The sequence below is a fragment of the Heterodontus francisci genome, chromosome 24, assembly GCF_036365525.1.
Source record: "Heterodontus francisci isolate sHetFra1 chromosome 24, sHetFra1.hap1, whole genome shotgun sequence".
NCBI lineage: Eukaryota > Metazoa > Chordata > Chondrichthyes > Heterodontiformes > Heterodontidae > Heterodontus > Heterodontus francisci.
In genome coordinates this window covers 11,520,317-11,546,736 of record NC_090394.1, presented here as the reverse complement: position 1 = coordinate 11,546,736, position 26,420 = coordinate 11,520,317, and the positions used below count along the sequence as shown (strand labels likewise).

Genomic DNA, 26,420 nt, shown 5'->3' with positions numbered 1-26,420 from the left:
GGAACTGCACTCACCTAGTTCCATTACTATCCAATATAAAAGCAAAATACTGCAGATGCTGGAAATCTGAAATAAAAAGAAGAAATGCTGGAAATACTCAGCAGGTCTGGCAGCATCTGTGGAGAGAGAAGCAGAGTTAACGTTTCAGGTCAGTGACCTTTCATCAGAACATCAGATCTGCTTCTCTCTCCACAGATGCTGCCAGACCTGTTGAGTATTTCCAGCATTTCTTGTTTTTATTAAATTCTTATCTATCTAATTGTAGCCAGAGAATCACCTGCAATGGCTTCTCTTCCTGCTCCCGCACTGTTACGTATGGTTACCTCCAAGGATCTATCCTTGACCACCCCCTCACCCCCCGCTCCTATTTTTCATCTACATGCTGCCCCTTAGCAACATCATTTGAAAATACAGTGTCAGTTTCCACATGTATGGAGACAACATCCAGCTCTAACTCACCACCACTTCCCTCGACTCTTCCACTTTCTTTAAATTATCAGACTGCTTATCCGACATTCCATAGTGGATGAACAGATATTTCCTCCAATTAAATATTGGGAACACTGAAGCCATTGTCTTCAGCCCCCGCTCCAAACTTAATTCCCTAGCAACTGACTCCATCCCTCTCCCTGGCAACCGTCTTTGACTAAACCAGACTGTTTGCAGCCTTGGTTATAGCTATTTCCACATTCATATCATCATCCAACTTCATTCCTGCCTCAGCTGATCTGCTGCTGAAACCTTCATCCATGCCTTTGTTACCTCTAGACTTGTCTATTCAAACACACTCCTGGCTGGTCTCCCACATTCTCCATAAAGGAGGTCATCCAAAACTCTGCTGCCCAAGTCCTAACATGCACCAAGTCCTGTACTCCTATCACCCCTACGTCGAACCCCGGTCAAGCAAATTCTCAATTTTAAAATTCTCATCCTGGTTTCCAAATTGCTCCAGGGCCTCCCTATCTGTGTAATCTCCTCCAGCTCCACTACCCTCTGAGATAGCTGCTCTCCACTCGTTCTGGCCTCTTGAGCATCCCCAATTTTAATTGCTCCACCATTGGTGGCTTTCAGCTGTCTGGGCCCTAAGCTCTGGAATTCCCTCCCTACACCTCTCCACCTCGCTTTCCTCCGTTAAGACTCTCCTTAAAACTCACATCTTTGAGCAAAATTTAGGTCATTGGCCCTAATATCACCTTATGTGCCTCCATGTTAAATCTTCATTTGATAACACTCCTGTCAAGTGTCTTGGGATATTGCACTCGGTTAAAGACGCTACATAAATGCAAGTTGTTGTGCACTCTCTCTCAATAGGGGCACACCCATTTAAATTAGCCAGGAGAACTTAGGTGCAGGTTGTCATGAGGCAAACCTTAGGAATCCATACTGTGGGAGTTTAATCAGCTAATGTTATAGAGTTAACCAGAATAGAGCAGAGGAATTATAGGGAATGGAGTAGTCCATTCAGCCCCTCAAACCTGTTCTACTATTTAATTAGATCATGGCTGATCAGTAAATTAACAGTATTTGCCAGCTTTTTCTCTATGTTTTTCGATTCCCTTACCCAAGAAAAATCTAGCGATCTCAGTCGTGAACATTTCAATTGACCCAACAAAAGGTTAATAAGCAAGATAAGGGCTCATGGAGTTGGGGGTAATATATTAAAGTGGATAGAAAATTGGTTAACAGATAGGAAGAAAAGAGTGGGCATAAACAGGGCATTTTCAAGTTGGCAAGCAGTGAATAGTGGAGTGTCACAAGGATCAGTGCTGGGGCCTCAGCTATTTACAATCTATATTAATAACTTAGATGAAATGACAGAGAAACATATATCCATGTTTGCTGGTGATACAAAGATACCTGGAAAGGCAAGCTGTGTGGAGGAAAGAGAGAGGCTACAAAAAGATGTGGACAGGTTAAGTGAGTGGACAAGATGGCAGATGGAATATAATGTAGGGAAGTGCGAAGTTATTCACTTTGGGTCATAAGAAAAGCAGAAACATTTTTGAAAGGTGTGAAACTTGTAAGTGTTGATGTTCAAAGAGAATTGGGTGTGCTTGCACAAGGAATGCAGAAAGTTAACATGCAGATACAGCAAACAATTGGGAAGGCAACTGGCATGTTGGCCTGTATTGCAAGGGGATTGGAGTATAGGAATAAAAAAGTCTTGTTACAATTGTACAGTGGGAGACCACATCTGGAGTACTGTGTGCAGTTTTAGTCTCCACATTTAAGAAAAGGATATACTTACATTGGAGGAGGTACAGTGAAGTTTCACTAAATTGGTCCCTGAGATGAGGGATTGTTCTATGATGAGAGGCTGAGTAATTTGTGCCTATATTCGCTGGAGTTTTGAAGAATAAGAGTTGATTGAATTGAAACATACAAATTCTGAAGGGGCTATATAGGGTAAACACTGATATTGTTTTTGCTGGTTGAGGAACCTAAAACACAAAGGCACAGTCTCAGGATAAAGGGGCCAATCATTTAGGACTGCGATGAGGAGAAATTACTTCACTCAAAGGGTTGTGAATCTTTGGAATTCTCTACTCCAGAGGGTTGTGGATGCTCCATCATTGAATACATTGAAGGCTGGGATCAATAAATTTTTGGTCTCTCGGGGAATCAAGGGATATGACGAGCAGGTGGGAAAAGTGGAATTGAAGCCCAAGATCAGCCACGATTGTATTGAATGGAGAAGCAGGTTCGATGGGCCAGATGGTCTACTCCTGCTCCTATTTCTTGTGTTCATCCACAGTCCTTTAGAGGACTGAGCTCCAGATTTCCAAGACACAGTGTGGAAATAGTGCTTCCCTATTTCACTCCTAATGACCTAGTTCTAATTTGAAGATTATGACCTTTAATTCTGAATTTTGACCTATCGTATCTGTGCTGGCTCTGAAAGAGCAGTCGTGCTTAGTCCCAAACCTTACCTTTTTGTCTGTAGCCCTGCAACTTTCTCATTATCAAGTATCAATGTGTCCAACACTTTTAAATGTATTGATGGAATCAGATTCCACCACCTTTTCAGATTGAGCATCCTGACAACTTGTGGTGAAAAAATGTCTCATCTTCCCACCAGATGTTTTGCCAACAACTTTAAATCTATGACCTAGTGGGAATAGATTTTCTCTCTCTACTCTATAAAAACCCACGATCATCTTGAAAACCTCGATTCTGTCAGCTTTTCACCTTCTCTGTTCCAAGGTGAACAGTCCGAACTTTAACAATCTCTCCTCATAACTGAAGTTCCTCATTCCTGGTAACATCCTGTTAAACCTCTTCCGGACCTTTTCCAAGGCCTTTACATCTTTCCTGAAGTGTGGTGCTCAGAATTATCCACAATATTCCAGCTGAGGCTCAACCAGTGATTTATAACATTCCAGCATGATCCCTTTGCTTTCTATTCTATTTTATTCCATGATTTATAAACCCAAGTAACACATATGCTTTTTTAACCACCTTATCAACTTGCCCTGCTACCATTAAAGATTTGTGTACACGGACACCAAGACTCTGCTCATGTACACTTTTCAAAATCGTGCCATTTATAGTATCCTGTCTTTCCATATTAGTCTTTGCAAAGTGCATCAGTTCACACTTCTTCCCATTGAACCCCATCTGCCATGTTTCTGCCCGTTTCACCTCCCTGCCTGTCATCCTGAAGCCTACAACTATCCTCATCAATCTGAAGAGTCACTGACCTAAAACGTTAACTCTGCTTCTCTCTCCACAGATGCTGCCAGACCTGCTGAGTATTTCCAGCATTTCTTGTTTTTATTTCAGATTTCCAGCATCCGCAGTATTTTGCTCTCATCAATCTACTATTCTGTCAAGTTTAATATCATCTGTGAACTTTATCAAGCTGCTCCCTACAGCCAAAACTAGGTCAGTTATAAAAATTCCAAAGAGTAATGGGCACAAAAAACTGACCATGGGGAGCACCACTGCAAATGCAGTCTAAATATCATTCATCCACCCTTTGCTTCCTGTCACTGAGCAAATTTTGTGTCCATACTGACACTTTCCCTTAATTCTACAGGCTTCCACCTTCTAAATATGTCTTCAGTGTGGCACCTGTCATCTAATTTCTCCCTCCTTCCTTTCTTAAATAAAAGGAATTATGTTTGCAATTTTCCAATCCAAAGGCACAATTCCTGAATCTGGAGAGCTTTGTAAAGTTATAACTAATGCATCTGCACTTTCCTTGCATATTTCTTTTAATACCCTGTGCTGGAAACCATCAGGTTCTGAAGATCTGTCGATTTTAAGTCCCCTTATTTTCTCCATTACCATTTTTAAATTATATTGAATCAGGATTCCTTATTTTTAGGTTCCCTTGTACTTTTGGTATTTAGTGCTCTTCCTCCTCTGTGAAAATGAACACAAAATATTCATTTAACAGGTCCACTATTTCCTTGTTGTCCATTATAATATCTCTTGCATCCATCATTAATGGGCCAACACCTCTATTTCTTAATATATTTTTGCTGTTAGTTTGATATCCCTAACAAATGTTTTCATATACCCTTTTCCCAACTCTCTCAACTTCATTTGTATTCCTTTATTGCTTTTCATAACTCTCCCAGTCTGCTGGATTTCTACATTTTCTTTTACTTCACTTGTTGACCATAGTTGGTTAGCTACACAGTGGAGCCTATCCCTTTTAGAGGCATGTACGAGTTCTGTAATGTATCAAATACTTGCATGATTACTTGCTATTGTTTGCAGGTTTACCCATTAATCGCTCAGTCCAGTTTACTCCGGTCAATTTATTTCTCAACACTCCAGCATCTGCCTTATTTGAATTTAAAACCTTGGTTTCTGACTCTCACTTCTTCTTCTCAAATCTAATATCAAATCAATAAAATTTTGGTTACTATTTTCAAGATGTTCCCTTCGTCAGATCGGTTTGTTACTCATCATTAAATCTAGCAGGGTCTGTTCCCTTGTCAATTCTAAAACTGTCCCAAATACATTTAATAAATTCATTGCTTTTACTACTTGAGCTGTTCTGCTTCTCCCAGTCTATGTAAAAATTAAAGTCTCCCATTATAACCACATTGTATTTGTTACATGCTTCCACAGTTTCTGAACCTATCCTTAGTTTTTTGCTTTCAGAAGGCAGCAGTTCATTATTCTGCCATTCACACCTCCTCTGGACACATCTTTTGTTTCTTTATTTCTCTCATTACCACTCCCTTTCACTCCACATCACCAACTCTTGTCATTTAAACTCTTCTATCTTCCACCCTGTTCCCTTTTGCACTTTTTCTACTCTCCCCCACTTGCTTAAAGCCTATTATACTTCTAACTTTTCTGAGTTCTGATCAAAGGACATTGAGCTGAAATGTTGGGCTGAATTTTACTGGCCCCCAACGGCGGGAACGGAGGTGGGGGGGTGGGAGGCGGAAAATAGCTGGGAGCTGTGGCGGGATGGCAATCAGTCACTGTAGCACTGTTTCCCCTCCATGGAGGTGGGCAGCCAAATTGCATAATTAAAGACGTTAAGGGCCATTTTACAAGGCTGCTGGTATTTTCATAGAACCATAGAAAGTTTATGACACAAAAAGAGGCCACTTGGCCCATCGTGTCTGTGCCAGTCAAGAAACGATCCACCCATTCCAATCCCGACTTCCAGCACTTGGTCCGTAGCCCTGCAGATTACGGCACTTGAGGTGCATATCTAGATTCCTTTTGAATGAGTTGAGGGTTTCTGTCTCAACTACCCTTTCAGACAGTGAGTTTCAGACCCCCACCACCCTCTGGTTGAAAAACTTTTTCCTCATCTCCCCTCTAATCCTTCGAGCAATCACTTTAAATCTATGCCCCCTCGTCACTGACCTCCCTGCTAAAGTGAATCGGTCCTGCACCTCCACTCAAAATTTTGTACATTTCAATCAGATCTCCCCTCAGCCTTCTATGTTCCAAGGAGAACAACCCCAGCCTATTCAATCTTTCCTCATAGTTGCATTTTACCAGTTCTGGCAACATCCTCGTAAATCTCCTCTAATGCAATTACACCCTTTCTGTAATGAGGTGTCCAGACTGCACACAGTACTCAAGTTGTAGACTAACCAATGATTTATACAGTTCCAGCATAACCTGCTTGCTCTTATATTCTATACCTTGGCTACTAAAAGGAAAGGATTCCATATGCCTTCTTAATCACCTTATCGACCTGTCCTGCTACCTTCAGGGATCTGTGGACATTCGCTCCAAGGTCCCTCACTTCCTCTACACTTCCCAGTATTTCCCCATTAATCATGTATTCCTTTGCCTTGTTTGACCTCTCCAAATGCATCACCTGACACTTCTCCAGGTTGAATTCCATTTTGCCACTTCTCTGCCCATTTGACCAGACCATCAATATCTTCCTGCAGCCGAAAGCTATCCTCCTCGCTATCTACCAGACGGCCAATCTTTGTGTCATCTGCAAACTTCTTGATTATGCCAAATCATTAATATATAAAGCAGAGAACCCAGTACTGAGCCCTGCAGAATGCCACTGGAAACAGCCCTCCAGTCGCAAAAACAATTATCCTTTGTTTCCTGCCACTGAGCCAATTTTGTACCCACCTTGCTGCATTTCCCTGGATCCCATGGGATTTTTTTTTTTATTTTAAAAACTAGTCTGCCATGTGGGACCTTGCCAAAAGCCTTGCTAAAATCCATGTAGACCACATACATTACCCTTATCTATCTTCCTTGTTACTTCAAAAAAATTCGATCAAGTTGGTCAAACAAGATCTCCCGTTAACAAATTCATGCTAACTATCCTTGATTAACCTGTGCCTTTCTAAGTGACTGTTTAGCCTGTCTCTCAGAATAGACTCCAATAGTTTTCCTACTAGAGGTTAGACCAACCAGTCTGTAATTATTCGGTCTATCCCTCGCTCCCTTTTTAAACAGAGGTACAATGTTAGCAGTTCTCCAATGCTCCGGCACCACACCTGTGTCCAGTGAGGACTCGGAATTGATGGTCAGATCTTCTACTATTTCCCCTCTTGCTTCTTTTAACAGTCTTGGGTACATTTCAGCTGGCCCTAGTGATTTATCAAATTTCAATGATGCTAATCCCATTAATACTTCCTCTGCCCCTATAATAATCATATCCAATACTTCACACCCCTCTTCCTTAACTACAATATCTGCATCATCTCCCTCTTTTGTGTAGACAGATGCAAAGTATTCATTAAGACCACCACCAACATCTTCCGCCTCTACACATAGGGTACCTTTTTGGTCCTTTATGGGCCATACTTTTTCCTTAGTTATCCTCTTACGTTTAATGTATCGATAAAACATCTTTGGGTTCACCTTGATTTGCTTGCTAATATTCTTTCATGCCCTCTCTTAGCTTTCCTAATTTCCTTTTTGATTTCAACCCTCCATTTTCTATACGCCTCTCAGCTTTCTGTAGTATTGAGTGTTGGACATAAGCTTTCCTTTTCTGCCTTATCTTATCCTGTTGGCTCCTTAACATCCATGGGGCTCTAGATTTGGCCACCTCATGCCCTTTCTTTGTGGGAACATGTTTACTCTGAACCTCTCGAAACTCCCCTTTGAATGCCTTCCACTGTTCTGACACTGATTTACCTTCAAGTAGCTGTTTCCTGTCCACTTTTGTTTAATCACTCCTCAGCTTAGTAAAATTGGCCTTGGCCCAATTGAGAACTCGGACTCCTGTTACACCCTTCTCCTTTTCCATAATCATGTTAAAACTGACTGAATTATGACCACTACCACCAAAATGCTCTCCCACTGCCACTCCTTCTACCTTCCCATCTTCATTTCCTAAAACTAATTCTAAAACTTGGCCCTCTCTTGATGGACTTGCTACATACTGGGCAAATGTTTCTCCTGAATGCACCTCAAGAATTCTGCTCCCTCAATTCCTTTCTCACTAAAACTATCCCAGTTAATATTGGGGTAGTTAAAATCCCCTACTATTACTGCCCTATTGTTCTTGCACTTCTCAGAGATTTGCCTACATATCTGCTCTTCTATCTCCCTTTGACTGTTTGGGGGTCTATAGTACACTCCCAGCAGTGTGATTGCCCCCTTTTTTGTTCCTTAGCTCAATTCATATGGCCTCATTTGACAAGCCTTCCAACAGATCATCCCTCCTCACAACTGTAATTGTTTCTTTGACCAAAATTGCCACTCCCCCTCCTTTTGTATCCCCCTCCCTATTGCGTCTGAAAACCCTGTAACCAGGCACGTTGAGCTGCCATTCCTGTCCCTCCTTAAGCCATGTTTCTGTACTAGTTATGATATCATACTGCCACATTTCTATCTGTGCCCTCAGCTCATCTGCTTTATTTGCTATACTCCTTGCATTGAAATAGATACCCTTGAGCACTGCCAAACTCTTTTTATTTTCTAACCTTTGTTTCCTCTGCCTTCCGGATTCATCCATTAATGTTCTGCCTTTTATTTTAATTTCTGATTTTGTCCCAACTGAGTCCACCCTCAGGTCCCCATCCCCCTGCCAAATTAAACCCTCCCCAACAGCACCAGCAAAATGTCCCGTAAGGAATTCGGTCCTGGCTCTGTTCAGGTGCAACCCGTCCAGCCTGTACAGGTCCCATCTCCCCCAGAGTCGGTCCCAATGTCACAAGAATTTAAAGCCCTCCCTCCTACACCATCTTTCCAGCCACACATCCATCTGTCTTATCCTTCTATTTCTATACTCACTTGCGCGTGGCACTGGGAGTAATCTGGTGATTACTACTTTTGAGGTCCTGCTTGCTAATTTCTTACGGAGCTCCCTAAATTCTGACTGCAAGACCACATCCCTCTTTCTACCTATGGCATTGGTTCCGATGTGGACCACGACTACTGGCTGGTCACTCTCCCCCTTCAGGATGCTCTGCAGCCGCTCAGTGACATCCTTGATCCTGGCAGCAGGGAGGTAACACACCATCCTGGATTCACGTCTGCGGCCACAGAAACGCCTGTCTGTTCCCGACTATTGAATCACCTATCACTATAGCTCTTCCAGTCTTCCCTGTACCCACCCGTGGTGCCATGGACCTGGCTCTGGCTGCAGTCCTCAGATGAACCATCACTTTCCTCAGTATTCAGAACTGAATACCTGTGGGATAGTGAGATGCACTCAGGGGTTTCCTGCACGACCTGCCTGATTCTTTTTGACTGTCTGGTGGTCACCCATTCCCTCTCTCCCGACGTAGTCTTAAGCTGTGGGGTGACCACATCTATAAATATTCTATCCACGTAGCTCTCATCCTCATGAATGCACCGCAGTGTTGCCAGCTGCCGCTCAAGTTCCAAAACCTGGAGCTCAAGCTGCTTCAATTAATGACACTTCCTGCACAAATGGTTCTCCAGGATACGGGAAGCACCCTGGAGCTCCCACATAGTACAGGAGGTGCATTCTCAAGGTTGAAGCAACCCCGCTATTCCTTTATTTATTAGTTGACCTTTTTCTACTGATATAAAAAGAAATGTTACCAACACAAAAATACCTCAGAATTATGAATAAAACCTTAGTAGAACTAGGTATTAAAATAAATATTTTATTTTATCTTTTCTTTATTTTCTATCATTTTATTTATTTTATTTTAAGGTGTTAGTTTGCCGACGTAGAGCAGCCTCCTGCGGCATGAAGAGGACGCCAGCTTCATAGAGGTGGCCTCGCTGCAGTAGCCCAGGGGGCCATCTGAGCCAGAGGTTTGATGTCCCACAGAGGGGGCTGCAGGCTGGAAAGACAGCCCCACATCCGCAACAATCTCCCCGAGTGGTTTCCCCTCCAATCCACGGGGCCTACCACGCTAGGCCCCCTAAATTATCATTTTTACAGACCTGTCCAAGGACACCTCCATTTTGAGGTGCCCCAAGATCTCCTGCCTGCCTCAGCAGCGCCCACTTCTCCCAGTGGGGCTGCAGAGGCTCTAGAGCCACTGGCTTGCAGTTTGCGCCTGCAGCATTAGGAGCTCTGCCCGCTGTCCTTAACTGGATGGCAGATCCACAGGCGGCAAATTAGGAGGTCACCTGCAGTGAAATCGCTACATCAGTCTTGCTGCCGGCAAGCGCGGGCTCAGGACTCGCTTCCTGCCTCAACATTGCAATTCCAAAGCCTGTGGTAAACTTCAGCCCTTTAACTGTTTCTCTCTCTGATGTTGCTGCCTGACCTGCTCAGTATTTTCAGCATTTATGTTTTTTAGTTTTAGTTTTTTTAGTTTTAGAGATACAGCACTGAAACAGGCCCTTCGGCCCGAGTCTGTGCCGACCATCAACTACCCATTTACACTAATCCTACACTAATTCCATATTCCTACCACATCCCCACCTGTTCCTATATTTCCCTACCACCTACCTATACTAGGGGCAATTTATAATGGCCAATTTACCTATCAACCAGAAAGTCTTCGGCATGTGGGAGGAAACCGGAGCACCCGGAGGAAACCCACGCAGACACAGGGAGAACTTGCAAACTCCACACAGGCAGTGCCCAGAATTGAACCCAGGTCGCTGGAGCTGTGAGGCTGCGGTGCTAACCACTGCGCCTCGTCCTCCCCAATCGACTTGTTACAGATGCAGCTGTCTACAGCAGTATTGGGAGGAGTGACCACTGCACAGTCCTTGTGGAAACCAAGGCCCTTCTTCAGATTGAGGATAGTCACCATTGTGTGGTGCAGCACTACCAACGTGCTAAATGGGATTAATTCAAATCAGATATAGCAACTCTGAACGGGGTTTCCATGAGCTGCTGTGGGCAATCAGCAGCAGTAGAATTGTATTCAACTATAATCTGTAACCTCATAGCCCAGCAAATCCCTCACTCCAACATTACCATTGTTACGGCCAGTTGAGGAGGGGGTCTCAAGCTCCCCTCTTTTCCTTCCTCTTTTGACCGCAACAGGGTTCATCCCCTTTTTAAACCGTGGTTGTGCTTACCACCTCCGAGTGGTAAGGCTCCAAAGACATCCCACCCTCAATGATGAGGGAGCCCAGTATGTCAGTGCAAAAATCCAGGCTGAAGCATTTGCAACCATCTTCAGCCAGAAGTGCCGAGTTGATGATCCATCTCGGCCTCCTCCTGAGGTCTCCAGGATCACAGATGCCAGTCTTCAGCCAATTCAATTCACTTTTTGTGATATCAAGAAATGGCTGAAGGCACTAGATACAGAAAAGTCCAAGGGCGCTGATAACATCCTGGCTGTGATACTGAAGACTTGTGCTCCAGAACCTGCCATGCCCCGAGCCAAGCTGTTCCAGTACAGCTACAATACTGGCATCTTCCTGACAATATGGAAAATTGCCCAATGTGACCTGTACACAAAAACAGAACAAATCCAATCTGACCAATTACCACCCCATCAAATCTACTCTCAATCATCAGCAAAGTAATGGAAGGTGCCGTTGACACTGCTATCAAGCTGCACTTACTCAGCAATAACCTGATCGCTGATGCTCAGTTTGGATTCTGTCAGGGCCACTCAGCTTCAATCCTCATTACAGGCTTGGTCCAAACCCGGACAAAAGAGCTGAGTTCCAGAGGGGAGGTGACAGTGACATCAAGGCAGCATCTGATAGTGCATGGCACCAAGATGGAAATCAGGGGAAAACTCTCCACTATTTTGAGGCATACCTAGCATAAAAGATGGTGGTTATGGTTGTTGTTGGTCAATCATTTCAGTCCCAAGACGTCACTGCAGCAGTTCCTCAGGATTGTGTCCTAGGCCCAACCATTTTCAGCTGCTTCATCAATGACCTTTCCTACAACACAAGGTCAGAAGTGCAGATATTCATTGAAGAATTTACAGTGTTCGGTTCTCTTCACATCTCCTCAGATACTGAAGCAGTCCGTGACTACACGCAGCAAGACCTAGACAACTTATAGGCTTGGGCTGATAAGTGGCAAGTAATATTGGCACCACACAAGTGCCAGGTAATGACCATCTCCAACAAGACAGAATCTAACCATCTCCCCTTGACATTCAACAGCATTACCATTGCTGAGTCACCCACTATCAACATCCTGGGGTTACCATTGACCAGAAACTGAACTGGACCAGCCAGCCATAAATAATGTGGCTTCAAGAGCAGGTCAAAGTTTGGGAATTCTGTGGCGAGTAGCCCACCTCCTGATTCCCCAGTGTCTGTCCAGCAATTACATGGCACAAATCAGGAGTGTGATGAAATACTCTCCACTTGTCTGGATGGGTGCAGCTCCAACAACACTTTAGAAGCTCGACACCATTCAGCACAAAGCAGCCCACTTGATCAGCCCCTCATACACAATCTTAAACAGTCACTCCGTCCATCACTGACACACAGTGGCAGTAGTGTGTACCATCTACAAGATGCACTACAGTAACTCGCCAAGCGTCCTTCTAAAACACCTTCCAAACCCTACCACCTAGAAGGACAAGGGCAGCAGATGCATGGAACACCACCACCTGCAAGTTCCCCTTCAAGCCACACATCATCCTGACTTGGAACTATATCGCCATTCCTTCACTGTCACTGGGTCAAAAACCTGTAACTCCCTTCCGAACAGCATTGTGGGTATACCTACCCGACATGGACTGCAGCGGTTCAAGAAGGCAGCTCACCACCACCTTCTCAAGGGCAATTAGGGATGGGCAATAAATGCTGGCCTAGCCAGCAACACCCACAGCCCATGAATGAATAATCAAAAAAAATAATCTAATTTGCCTTTTACTATCCTGATAGTCACCTGATACAATAATATTGGATGTTTGATTGAGAGAGATTGATTGCTGGAATTAATTAGACCACAATGCACCCAGACATGAGGCGAAGAAAATCCTAGTGATGGAAATATTTGAGAAACAAAGGTCCCAAAATTGCATTTTTTCTTCTAAACATGCTACAATTACCACATTACATCTCAAATTACTCACATACTGTACCCCAAAATATTATTTGCTGTAGGAAATCTTCCTAATTTTACATTTGAATGAATCAATACTATTTTTGCCCCATCACTGGGGAACTTGTTCCATAGGTTGATCACTCCCTCACTGAAATAGACTCACTTAAAACCCATTCACTTACACAGTTAAAATCAGGCCCAAATTGTTTGCACAGATTAGTTTTGAAATTTTCCCCCTTCATACTCAGGCTGTGTCCTCTGGTTCTGCTCTTCTGGACACGATGATATAGCTCGTCATGTTTACACTTGCTAGTCCTTTTAGAATCCTGCAACAACAAACACATCACTTGATTTCCAGCATTATAGTTTTTCTTTTTATCTCATGTTTTATTTCTTATGAACACACCTTTGTGTCTAGAACTCATAAGAAATAGGAGCGGGAGTAGGCCATTCAGCCCCTCGAGCCTGCTCCGCCATTCAATAAGAAAATGGCTGATCTGATTGTGGTCTTAACTCCACTTTCTTGCCTGTTCACCATAACCTTTGACTCCCTGGTATCAAAAATCTGTTGAACTCAGCCATGAATATATTCAATAACTCAGCCTCTACCACTCGCTGGGGAAGAGCATTCCAAAGACTACCGACCCTCAGAGAAAACAATTCCTCATCTCCATCTTAAATGGGGGACCTGTGCCCTCTAGTTCGAGATTCCCTTCAGCACCCTTCCCTGTCAAGATCCCTCAGAATCTTATACATTTCAATAAGATCACCTCTCATTCTTCTAAACTCTGAGTATAGGTCCAACCTGCTCAACCTTTCCTCATAAGACAAACCCCTCATCCCAGGAATCAGCCCAGTTAACCGTCTCTGAACTGCTTCCAATGCAACTATGTCTCTCCTTAAATAAGGTGACCAAAACTCGACACAGTACTCTAGGTACGGCCTCACCAATGCCCTGTACAGCTGTAGCAAGACTTCCCTACTTTTACACTCCGCCCCACCTTGCAATAAAAGCCAACATTCCAATTGCCTTAATTACTTACATGCTAACTAATGTCCTTTAGGGAAGGAAATCTGCTGTCCTTACCTGGTCTGGCCTACATGTGACTCCAGACCCACAGCAATGTGGTTAACTCTTGCATGCCCTCTGAAATGGCCTAGCAAGCCACACTGTTGTACCTAACTGCTACGAAGTCAATAAAAGGAATGAAACCGGACGGACCACCCGGCATCGACCTAGGCACCGGAAACGACAAAGGCAAACCCAGCCCTGTTGACCCTGCAAAGTCCTCCTTACTAACATCTGGGGGCTTGTGCCAAAGTTGGGAGAGCTGTCCCACAGACTAGTCCAAGCAACAGCCTGACAGTCATACTCACAGAATCATACCTTACAGACAATGTCCCAGACACTGCCATCACCATCCCCGGGTATGTCCTGTCCCACCGGCAGGACAGACCCAGTAGAGGTGGTGGCACAGTGGTATACAGTAGGGAGGGAGCTGCCCTGGGAGTCCTCAACATCGACTCCGGATCCCATGAAGTCTCATGGCATCAGGTCAAACATGGGCAAAGTAACCTCCTACTGATTACCACATACCGCCCTCCCTCAGCTGATGAGTCAGTACTCCTCCATGTTGAACACCACTTGGAGGAAGCACTGAGGGTGACAAGGGCACAAAATTTACTCTGGGTGGGGGACTTCAATGTCCATCACCAAGAGTGGCTCGGTAGCATTGACTGAGCTGGCCGAGTCCTAAAAGACATAGGTTGGGTCTGCGGCAGGTGGTGAGGGAACCAACACGAGGGAAAAACATACTTGACCTCGTCCTCACCAATCTGCCTGCTGCAGATGCTTCTGTCCATGACTGTATTGGTAGGAGTGACCACCGCACAGTCGTTGTGGAGACGAAGTCCCGCCTTCACATTGAGGATACCGTCCATCGTGTTGTGTGGCACTATCACCATGCTAAATTGGATAGATTTCGAACAGATCTAGCAATGCAAAACTGGGCATCCATGAGGCACTGTGGGCCATCAGCAGCAGCAGATTTGTACTCAACTACAATCTGTAACCTCATGGCCTGGAATATCCCCCACTCAACCATTACCATCAAGCCAGGAGACCAACCCTGGTTCAATGAACAGTGCAGGAGGGCAGGCCAGGAGCAGCACCAGGCATACCTCAAAATGAGGTGTCAACCTGGTGAAGCTACAACACAGGACTATCTGTGTGCCAAACTGCGTAAACAGCATGTGGTAGACAGAGCTAAGCGATCCCATAACCAACAGATCAGATCTGAGCTCTGCAGTCCTGCCACATCCAGCCATGAATGGTGGTGGACAATTAAACAACTAACTGTAGGAGGTGGCTCCACAAATATCCCCATTCTCAATGATGGCGGAGCCCAGCACATCTGTGCGAGAGATAAGGCTGAAGCATTTGCAACAATCTTGAGCCAGAGGTGCCAAGTTGATGATCCATCTCAGCCTCCTCCTGAAGTCCGCAGCATCTCAGATGCCAAATGTCAGCCAATTCGATTCACTCCGCGTGATATCAAGAAATGACTGAAGGCACTGGATACTGCAAAAGCTATGGGGCCTGACAATATTCCGGCAATAGTACTGAAGACCTATGTTCCAGAACTTGCAGTGCCTCTAGCCAAGCTGTTCCAGTACAGCTACAACACTGGCATCTACCCTGCAATGCAGAAAATTGCACAGGTATGTCCTGTACACAAAAAGCAGGACAAGTCCAACCCGGCCAATTACCGCCCCATCAGCCTACTCTCAATCATCAGTAAAGTGATGGAAGGTGTCATCAACAGTGCCATCAAACGGCACTTGCTTGGCAATAACCTGCTCAGTGACGCTCAGTTTGGTTTCCGCCAGGGCCACTCAGCTCCTGACCTCATTACAGCCTTGGTTTAAACATGGACAAAAGAGCTGAACTCAAGAGGTGAGGTGAGGTGAGAGTGACTGCCCTTGACATCAAGGCAGCATTTGACCGAGTATGGCATCAAGGAGCCCTAGCAAAACTGACGTCAATGGGAATCAGGGGGAAAACCCTCCGCCGGCTGGAGTCATACCTAGTGCAAAGGAAGATGGTTGTGGTTATTGGAGGTCAATCATCTGAGCTCCAGGACATCACTGCAGGAGTTCCTCAGGGTAGTGTCTTAGGCCCAACCGTCTTCAGCTGCTTCATCAATGACCTACCTTCAATCATAAGGTCAGAAGTGGGGATGTTCGCTGATGATTGCACAATGTTCATCACCATTCGTAACTCCTCAGATACTGAAGCAGTCCGTGTAGAAATGCAGCAAGACCTGGACAATATCCAGGCTTGGGCTGATAAGTGGCAAGTAACATTCGTGCCACACAAGTGCCAGGCAATGACCATCCCCAACTAGAGAGATTCTAACCATTATCCCTTGACATTCAACGGCATTACCATCGCTGAATCCCCCACTATCAACATCCTAGGGGCCACCATTGACCAGATAAATACTGTGGCTACAAGAGCAGGTTAGAGGCTAGGAATCCTGAGACGAGTAACTCACCTCCTGACCCCCAAAGCCTGTCCACAATCTACAAGGCACAAGTTAGGAGTGTGATGGAAAACTCTCCACTTGCCTGGATGGGTGCAGCTCCAACAACACTCAAGAAGCTCGACACCATCCAGGACAAAGCAGCCCGCTTGATTGGCACCCCATCCACAAACATTCACTCCCTCCACCACCGACGCACAGTGGCAGCAGTGTGTCCCATCTACAAGATGCACTGCAGCAATGCAGCAAGGTTCCTCAGATAGCACCTTCCAAACCTGTGACCTCTACCAACTAGAAGGACAAGGGCAGCAAATGCATGGGAACACCACCACCTGCAAGTTCCCCTCCAAGTCGCACACCATTCTGACTTGGAACTATATCACCGTTCCTTCACTGTCGCTGGGTCAAAATCCTGGAACTCCCTTCCTAACAGCCCTGTGGGTATACCTACCCCAAATGGACTGCAGCGGTTTAAGTAGGCAGCTCACCACCACCTTGTCAAGGGCAGTTAGGGATGGGCAATAAATGCTGGCCTAGCCAGCGACACCCACATCCCTGAATGAATAAAAAAAAACTTTTTGTGATTCATGTAGAAGGACCCCCAGGTCCCTCTGTACTGCAGAATTCTGTAGTCTCGCTATTTAAATAACCTTCTGATTTTCTATTCTTCCTGCCAAAGTGGACAACCTCACATTTTCCCACATTATATTCCATCTTCCAAATTTTTGCCCACTCTCCTAACCTATCTATATCCCTTTGCAGACTCTATATCCTCCTTACAACTTGCTTTCCTACCTATTTTCATATCGTCAGCAAATTTGGTTGCAATACAGTGGGCCCTTTCATCCAAGTCATTCATATAGATTGTAAATAGTTGAGGCCCCAGCACTGATCCCTGTGGCACTCCATTAGTTACAGTTTGCCATCCTGAAAATGACCAATTTCTCCTGTTTCTCTGTTTCCTGGTAGTTAGCCAATCCTCTATCAATGCTAATATAATCACCCCCAACATCATGAGCTCTTATCTTGTGCAGTAACCTTTTGCGTGGCACCTTATCAAATGCCTTTTGGAAATCCAATTAAACTACATCTACTGGATCCGCTTTATCCACCCTGCTTGTTATATTCTCAAAGAACGCTATTCAATTTGTCAAATCCGATTTCCCTTTCACAAAACCATGATTGTATTGTGATTTTCTAGATGTCCTGCTACTACTTCTTTAAGAATGGACTTGAGAACTTACCCAATGACAGACGTTGGCCAGTTAGCCTTATAGTTTAATAAAAGCAAAATACTGCAGATGCTGGAAATCTGAAATAAAAACAAGAAATGCTGGAAATACTCAGCAGGTCTGGCAGCATCTGGGGAGAGATGAGCAGAGTTGATGTTTCAGGTCAGTGATCCTTCATTATTATAGCCTTATAGTTTCATGCTTCCTGTCTCCCTCCTTTCTTGAACAGAGGTGTTACATTTGTGGTTTTGCAATATGCTGGGACCTTTCCAGAATCTAGGGAATTTTGGAATATTACAACCAATGCATCCACTATCTCTGCAGCCACTTCCTTTAAGACCCTTCAATGCAGGCCATCAGTTCCAGGGGACCTGTCAGCCTTTAGTCCCATTAGTATTCCCATTATTTTTTTTCTAGTGATCATGATTGTTTTAAGTTCCTCCCTCCCTTTTAACTCCTGATTTTCTACTATCCTTGGGATGCTTCTTGTGTCTTCTACAGTGAAGATGCATACGAAATACTCGTTCAAAGCCTCTGCCATTTCCTGGTTTTCCATTATTAATTCCCCAGTCCCACCCTCTAAGGGACCAATGCTCATTTTAGCTACTCTTTTCCTTTTTATGTATTTGTGCACACTTTTACTGTTTTTATATTTCTGACTAGTTTTGCCTCATGACCTCAATTGCTCCCTCTATCATTTAGTCAGTCATCCTTTATTGGTTTCTAAAATGTTCCCAATCTTCTGGCCTACCACTAATCTTCACGGCATGGTATGCCTTTTCTTTCAATTTGATACCACCCTCAACATCCTTAGTTAGCCACGGATGATGCATCATTCTGGTAGAGTCTTTCTTCCTCAAATGGAGTATATCTGTTTCAATGTCTGCTATTGCTTCTTTATTGATTTACCTAGTTTCCCTGTTCACTTTAACCAACTCTGTCTTCATACCCTTGTAATTGCTTTTAATTAAGTTTAAGACTCTAGTGTTGGACCCACATTTGTCACCCTCAAACTGAATGGGGAATTCTATCATGCTAGGATCACTCTTGCCTAGTGGATCATTTACTTTGAGGTCTTAATTTAATCCTGACTCATTACACATTACCAGGTCCAAAATAGCCTGGTCCCGGGTAGGTTCTGGAACTTATTGTTCTAAGAAACTGTCCCGAATATAGTCTATGAATTCATTCTCCAGGCTACCTTTGCCAATTTGGTTTGCCCAGTTAAATTAAAATTGCACCAGCGATTTCTTTCCTTTGCTATTTCTTATCTTCACCCAAATGGATTGGAAATCTTGATCTTCTGAACCAAAATCATTTCTCACTTGATCTCATCCTTTATTAACAGAGCTACCCCACCTCCTTTTCCTTGCCTCCTGTCCTTCCAAAGTGTGTCAAATACGCATAACTACTCATGTCCCAGCCTTGTTCACCTTGCAACCATGTCTCTGTAATGCCTATCATTCTCATTTATTTCTATTTGCGCTATCAATTGATCCATCTGTATCTGAATGCTCGCAGCATTCATAACAAGAGACTTTAATTCTGTCTTACTATTTTTGCTTACTCTGACCTTATTTGTTGGTGCATTCTTGTTTGTACATTCTGTGCTTTCCTGTCACACTGTTTTTTAAATCTGTATCATTATCCTGCATTATTTCCTTATCCTTTCCCTTTAAAGTTCCAAATCTCCCCTCACATAAACCCTCCCCAAATATTTAATTTAAAGCCCTCTCTACCAAACTAGTTATATGATTCACGAGGACACTGGTCCCAGTGCTGTTCAGGTGAAGGCCATCCCAATGGAACAGCTCCCTCTTTCCCCAGTACTGGTGCCAATACCCCATGAATTAAAACCCACCTCTGTCACACCAATCTTTAAGCCACGCATTTCACAGGATCGTTACAGCGCAGAAGGAGGCCATTCAGCCCGCCGTGTCTGCACCGGCTCTCTGAAAGAGCAGCTCCCTCAATTCCACTCCCCCGCCTTCTCCCCATATCCCTGCACATTCTTCCTTTTCATATAAATTTGTAATTCCCTCAGGCAGTGCATTCCAGACCTTAACCACTCTCTGCATGAAAAAGCTTTTCCTCATGTCACTTTTGCTTCTCTTACCAAATACTTTAAATCTGTGCCCTCTCATTCTCAATCCTTTCATGAGTGGGAACAGTTTCTCTCTATCTACTCTGTCCAGACCCCTCATGATTTTGAATACCTCCATCAAATCACCTCCTCGCCTTCTCTTCTCCAAGGAAAACTTCTCCAATCTATCTTCACAACTGAAATTCTCCATCCTGGAACCATTCTCGTGAATCTTTTCTGTACTCTCTCCAATACCCTCATGTCTTTCCTCAAGTGCGGCACCCAGAACTGGACACAATACTCCAGCTGAGGCCAACTAGTGTTTTATATGAGTTCAACATAACTTCCTTGCTCTTATACTCTAGGCCCCCATTAATAAAGCAGGATACTGTATGCTTTATTAACTGCTCTCTCAACCTGTCCTGCCACCTTCAATGACTTATACACATATACATCTAGGCCCCTCTGCTCCTGCACCCGCATTAAAATTGTACCCTTTATTCTATAATGTTCTTCTCCATGTTCTTCCGACCAAAATGAATCACTTCACATATCTCTGCATTGAACTTCATCTGCCAATTCCACCAACTTGTTTATGTCCTTTTGAAGTTCTACACTATCTTCCTCACAGTTCATAATGCTTCCAAGTTTTGGATCATCTGCAAACTTTGAAATTGTGCCCTGTACACCAAGGTCTAGGTCATTAACATACATCAGGAAAAGTAAGGATCTCAACACTGATCCCTGGGGAACTCCACGACAAACCTTCTTCTCACCCGAAAAACATCCATTAACCACCACGCTTTGTTTCCTGTCACTCAGCCAATTTCGTTTAACTCTCTAATCTTATTTTACCCTATGCCAATTTACTTGCGGCTCAGGTAATAATCCAGAGATCATTGCCTTTATGGTTCTGCTTTTAAATTTAGCCCCAGCTGCACATAATCCCTCACCAGAACATCCTTCTTAGTCCTACCTATGTCGTTGGTACTCATGTGGACCACGACAACTGGATCCTTCCCCTCCCTCTTCAAGTTCCTCTCCAGCCCCGAGGTGGTGTCCTTAATCCTGGCACTGGGCAGGCAACACAGCCGTCGGGACTCATGATCTTGGCTGCAGAGACCACATCGATCCCCCTAAATATACTGTTACCTACAACTACATTCCTTTTAACTCCCCCTACTTGAATGGCCCCCTGCACCACATTGCTGTGGTCAGTTTGCTTATCCTCCCTGCAGTCTCTGCCCTTGTCCACACAAGCTGCAAGAACATCAAACATGTTGGACAATTGCAAGGGCTGAGGCACCTCCAGTGCTACCTTCTGGATTCCCATACCTGCCTCACTTGCAGTCACACCCTCCTTGACCATGGGCCAAATCAGACGTATCTAGCCTAAGCGATGTGACTGCCTCCTGGAACAAAGTGGCCAGGTAACTTTCCCCCTCCCTAATATATCGCAGTGTCCGAAACTCAGACTCCAGCTCATCAAATCTGAACCAAAGTTCCTCAAGCTGCAGGCTTACGATTTTCCAGCTCATCCAGCTACGAACATCCTACCTCTTAGATTATTGGATTTCAGAGTTATCCAGAATGTAGTCAGCCAAATGCCATGCCTCACTGACTGATTTATCACTCCAGGGCAATAATAAGACAGGGTATCTGTTCAGTTATAGATACTGCCCTGAAGTACTGTGCACCTACCTGGCTCAGATATCAAATTACCATATCAGTTGTTGAGGATTTACTTCCAATTTCCCATAACTTAGAAGACGTATCAACTTGAAACCAAGCCAACCCCAAATGTGATCCAACTAGCACCCCCAAACTGACAAGTGTGGGTTTAAGCCCTCTTGTGTAAACACAAGGAACTGCTTCTGTCTAATGAGGTGGTCAGCACAGCTCACCATAAAACATAGTGCACTACCAGGATCATTCTGGTCTCGAGTACAAAAATTACGCATACATCATCAAATGGCGGCACCACCAGTTGGAGATGTGGAACTCCCACTACAATGATTTGCTTCTCTGCAAACAAGAGGGGAATTGCTCCGTGAAATTATTTTGACAAACCTTTCCTTTGGTTTTTATATACAAACATCTGAAAAAAATCATTTAGAAAAGCACATAAAATGATTAGGTGCACAAACAGAATCACTAAAGTTTACAAATGTTCTTGATAGTCAATAACATGGGTTAATAGACAGTGTTATTTCTACTGAAGCAGCTTCTTACTGTTCAGAGACAAATACTGCACTGAAAAATAGCTTCAGCGGCCTTTTAAAATAAGCCAAAGTGTAATGAGAATTATGTGCTCATTTGTGTCTTTGTGCGTTAATCATAATTAATTGCAAGGCTGACAAATTTTCCAGTTTATCATAACACAAAGCAAAGCCCTGTACAATGCCATAATATTTCTGCAATGCAAATCTTTAGAAAACATCAGCCTATCTTTCTCTCTTGAATGCTGACCAAAGTGTTGCCAATTTATTTTACATTTCCAGGATTATAATCTTTGTATTTTATCCCAAAGCAGTCTGGATATTTACTGTAAAAAGTTAAATTAAATTAAAATCTACTCATGATTCATAGATGACAGTGAGCATCAGTAAGAAGACAATACTTCAAAACAACTTTTTCAAACTGGGTCAAAATGTGTACAGGTATTACATAAATTTGGGAAGAAAGCAAATTTGAGTTACTGTGTTGTAGCTCCAACTTTATATATATATTAAAATGATGTATGCTTTGTTTTATTTCCATTGAGCTATAGTACCATAAAAGAAAGTTCAGACATTTATTTTTATTTTATCATGGGATGTGGGTGTCACTGGACAGGCCAGCATTTATTGTCCATTCCTAATTCCCTTGAGAAGGTGGTGGTAATCTGCCTGGATGATAGAGGTCACAGATTTGGAACAGGCTGTTGAAGGATCCTTGGCAAGTTGCTGCAGTGTGTCTTGTAACATGATGCACACTGCAGCCAGTGTGCCAGTGGTTGCGCGAGTGAATGTTTAAAGGTGGATAGGGTACCAACCAAGCGGGCTGCTTTGTCCTTAGATAGTGTCAGATTTCTTGACTGTTTTTGGAGCTACACTCATCCAGGCAAGTGGAGAATATACCATCACACTCCTGACCTGTGCCTTGGAACGGCTTTGGGGAGCCAGGTAGAGAGTTACTCACCGCAGAATTCCCATCCTCTGACCTGCTCTTGTAGTTACAGTATTTACGTGGTTGGTCCAATTAAGTTTCTGGTCAACGGTAACCCCAGGATGTTGATAGTGGAGGATTCAGCAATGGTATTGCCATTGAATGTCAAGGGGAGATCATTAAATTCTCTCTTGTTGGAGATGGTCATTGCCTGGCATTAGTATGGCACAAATGTTATTTGCCACTTATTAGCCCAAGCCTGAATGGTGTCCAGGTCTTCCTGCAAGCAGGCATGCATTGTTTCAATATCTGAGCAGTTGCAAAACACTATGAATTCTTTAGCGAACATCCCCATTTCTGACCTTATGATGGAGGGAAGTTCATTGAAGAAGCAGCTGAAGATGGTTGGGCCTGGAACACTACACTGAGGAACTCCTGTAGTGATGTCTTGGGACTGAGATGATTGGCCTCCAACAACCACAACCATTTTCATTTGTGCTAGGTATGACTGTAGCTAGTTTCCTCCAATTCCCATTGACTACAAATTTTATTCTAGCTCCTTGAAGTCATACTGGGACAAATGCTGCCCTGATGACAAGAGCAGTCACTCCCACCTCACATCTGGAGTTCAGCTCTTCTGTCCACGTTTGGACCAAGGCTGTAATGAGGTCTGAAGCCAAATGGTCCTCGCAAAATCTAAAATGAGCATCAGTGAACAGGTTATTGCTGAGTAAGCACTGCTTGATAGCACTGTCGACAACCCCTTCCATTATACTGCTGATGATTCAGAATGGATTGATGGGACAGTAATTGACCATTTTGGATTTGTCCTGCTTTTTATGAACAGGATGTATCAGAGCAATTTTCCACATTGTTGGGTAGTGTTGTAGCTCTGCTGAAACAGCTTGGCTGGAGGCGTGGCTAGGTCTGGACCACAAGTCGTCAGTACTACAGCCGTTATGTTGTCGGGTCCCATAGCCTTTTCCATATCTAATGTGTTCTGCATTTTTTGATATCATTTAGAGCAGATTGAGTTGGTTGAAGACTTGCTTCTCTGATGTTGGGGACCTCAGGGTAGGCTGAGATGGATCATCCACTTAGCACTTCTGGCTGAAGATGGTTGCAAATGCTTCAGCCTTGTCTTTTGCATTCAAGTGCTGGGCTCCAGCATCATTCAGGGTGGTGATGTTTATGGAGCTTCCTTGTCCCGTTAGTTGTTTAATTGCCCACCACCGTAATAATAAGGAATCTCCAAAGAAGAGCACTCATTTGATAATATAGGAAGACTTCTGTCTGTCCCGGACAAGGAAGGAATGAAATCACTTATCCACCCAGCTAGCAAGTGCTTTAAAACAATTTGGCGATAAGTACTGTAACGCCTGCATAAAACTGGAAAACCATTTCCTCTGATTCAGTTCCTATGTGAGAGAATCAGGGGAATGCCAGACGTTCAGGAATTGATGTTAAATGAAAAATACCAGTATTTTGTGCCAGACAGCAATTTCTACGTAAAACTTATTTTTTAAGGAATGTGGGATGCCAGTAGAAAATACTAAATTTGTAAACCCAAGATCTAAATCCAAACAGATCAAATTAACAGAATGATCTTCAATGTACTTTGTTCCATTCAGTGATACAAACTTTCTGGCAATTGAATAAAATGCTGACAGCAATCCCTGAACATAGACTGTTAGTGTTCCTAATCTACCTTTATAATCTGTGAAATTTCATCTCTACAAACAGAAGTAGCAGTTGTAATTCAATCAACTACTCAACCAAATGGTTAAGAAAAACAAAATTAAAGACCTACCAGCAAACGTCATCCATAAATTAAATCAGTAATTGTCCAGGCCACTAACATTCCGTTAGTAAAGCAGCATGTCAGGTAAAAAAAAAAGTTAAGGGCGACTGCTTAACCCATGTTTAAATCACTCAGAAGCTTGGACCTTTCATTCTATTTTGCAGTTTGAAACAGCTGAAGGTTTAATCAGTGTCCCCATACCGCTGTATCTCTAAACTAAACTAAACTAAACCGCTCTGTTCTGGTGATTGACTGGAGATATGGGCATCACTCTAAAGCTGAAAACTATTGACAGTTTTATCGGGACACACTAACAACAGGGACTCAACACAAGCCCTACTTTTCTTGTTGCACAGTATATAATATAATCTTCATAATTAGATGTAGAACAAACACTTCGGACAGAACATAAGTCTGTAGAAAAATGAACAGCTGTGCCTGTACAGATGAAATATGTATTTTGACTATTCATGCACAATTTCTGGTGCTTTTAACTGATAAAAACTGTAAGGATTCACCATGAAAGCTGATCAACAGACTTTATACTGACTAACGACGGAAAGACGATTAGCTTATTAACACACTCACCGATACCATTTATATTTTCTTCACAGGAGTACCAAATCCCCGTGTGGAAATAGCGGAAGAAAAATCTATCGTCTCCAGTGTCCCAGCTGTAATGAACCAGGTTGGGATGGGAGCTGTTCGCGGTGCTGTTAAAGTTGATGCAGTTCAATTTTATCTCCTTGTTACAGTTTGGTTTGGGTACTTTCTGGGTTCCTTCACACCAGTATGTAGTAATGAAAGCAGTTGTAGAGAAAAAAAGAGCCACCAAGTTTAACCCCACCGCTAGCATGGCTCTACATTTTCTGGTGGTTTTCATTGTAACATTAAGTGACTGCTACCTGCTACTTTCCCCGTATCGAGAGCGACTCTTTCTGGCCAGAGCCTCAGACTAAATAAACAGCTACTTTCCCTGGTCTGTCTAGAAACCTGGAAAACAATTTATTGCTGCCAATTCATCGCTTGACTCAAGTCAGAATCCTCCTGTATATATCCTTCTCCGGGGTGCCAGTGATGAACAGGCAGGTAACTGTCCCAGATTGAATGAGGAATGAAGGTAGCAGACGGGAAAAGGCTGTTGCCGCTCTCCAGCCTGGAGACACAGCATCATCTTCAGCTGAACACATGGTGCAGTGGGACTAGTGCCTCCCTTTGACAGTCACCTGGTGGTGTGCAGGACTCTCCGTGAATATTTACCCAAGTCCATCCAAATCCTGCCAAAGTGTTCATTGTGTTAAAGCAGCACAACATTTACCGTACACTTTCCCAAGATAAACCATTTCTTTCATATATAAATTATATTTTATTTGGAATCACATCACCTTATAAATCAGAGACATTACTGAGTAATCTGAGTGACAGGTAATTTTAGACGAATATGGTATTTTATGAAAATGAGATTTTAGGAGGAATGGTTTGCAAAAATTAAACTGTTTACCTGTCAAAAAAATGAACTGTAAGGAAAATTAACAGAAACGGAGTAAATATATTTGTAGAAATCATGAGAATCTGGGCCTGTTTTTCAAGGCAGCTCAAAGCAGAAATGGACCGTTATTTAAACAAGGTTCAAGTCTTTTAAAGGTGACTGCCGCCGTATGCCCGGTATGTTTCATTAATTGTCACATTGAGAGAGAAATTGTAATGCGAACTGCGAAGGTCATTAATACTGGGTGAATACTACCGA

At 43.5% G+C, this 26,420-nt stretch overlaps 1 protein-coding gene across 1 annotated transcript in view; it reads right to left on the bottom strand.

The window, feature by feature from the left end:
- gsg1l (gsg1-like) overlaps positions 1-25,556 on the bottom strand; it is a 413,877-nt gene extending 388,321 nt beyond the window's left edge. The window contains exon 1 of the mRNA XM_068055680.1: positions 25,262-25,556. Coding sequence (XP_067911781.1) covers positions 25,262-25,556 — 295 coding nt within the window. The remainder of the gene's footprint in view (positions 1-25,261) is intronic.
- Between the last annotated feature and the right edge of the window lie 864 nt (positions 25,557-26,420).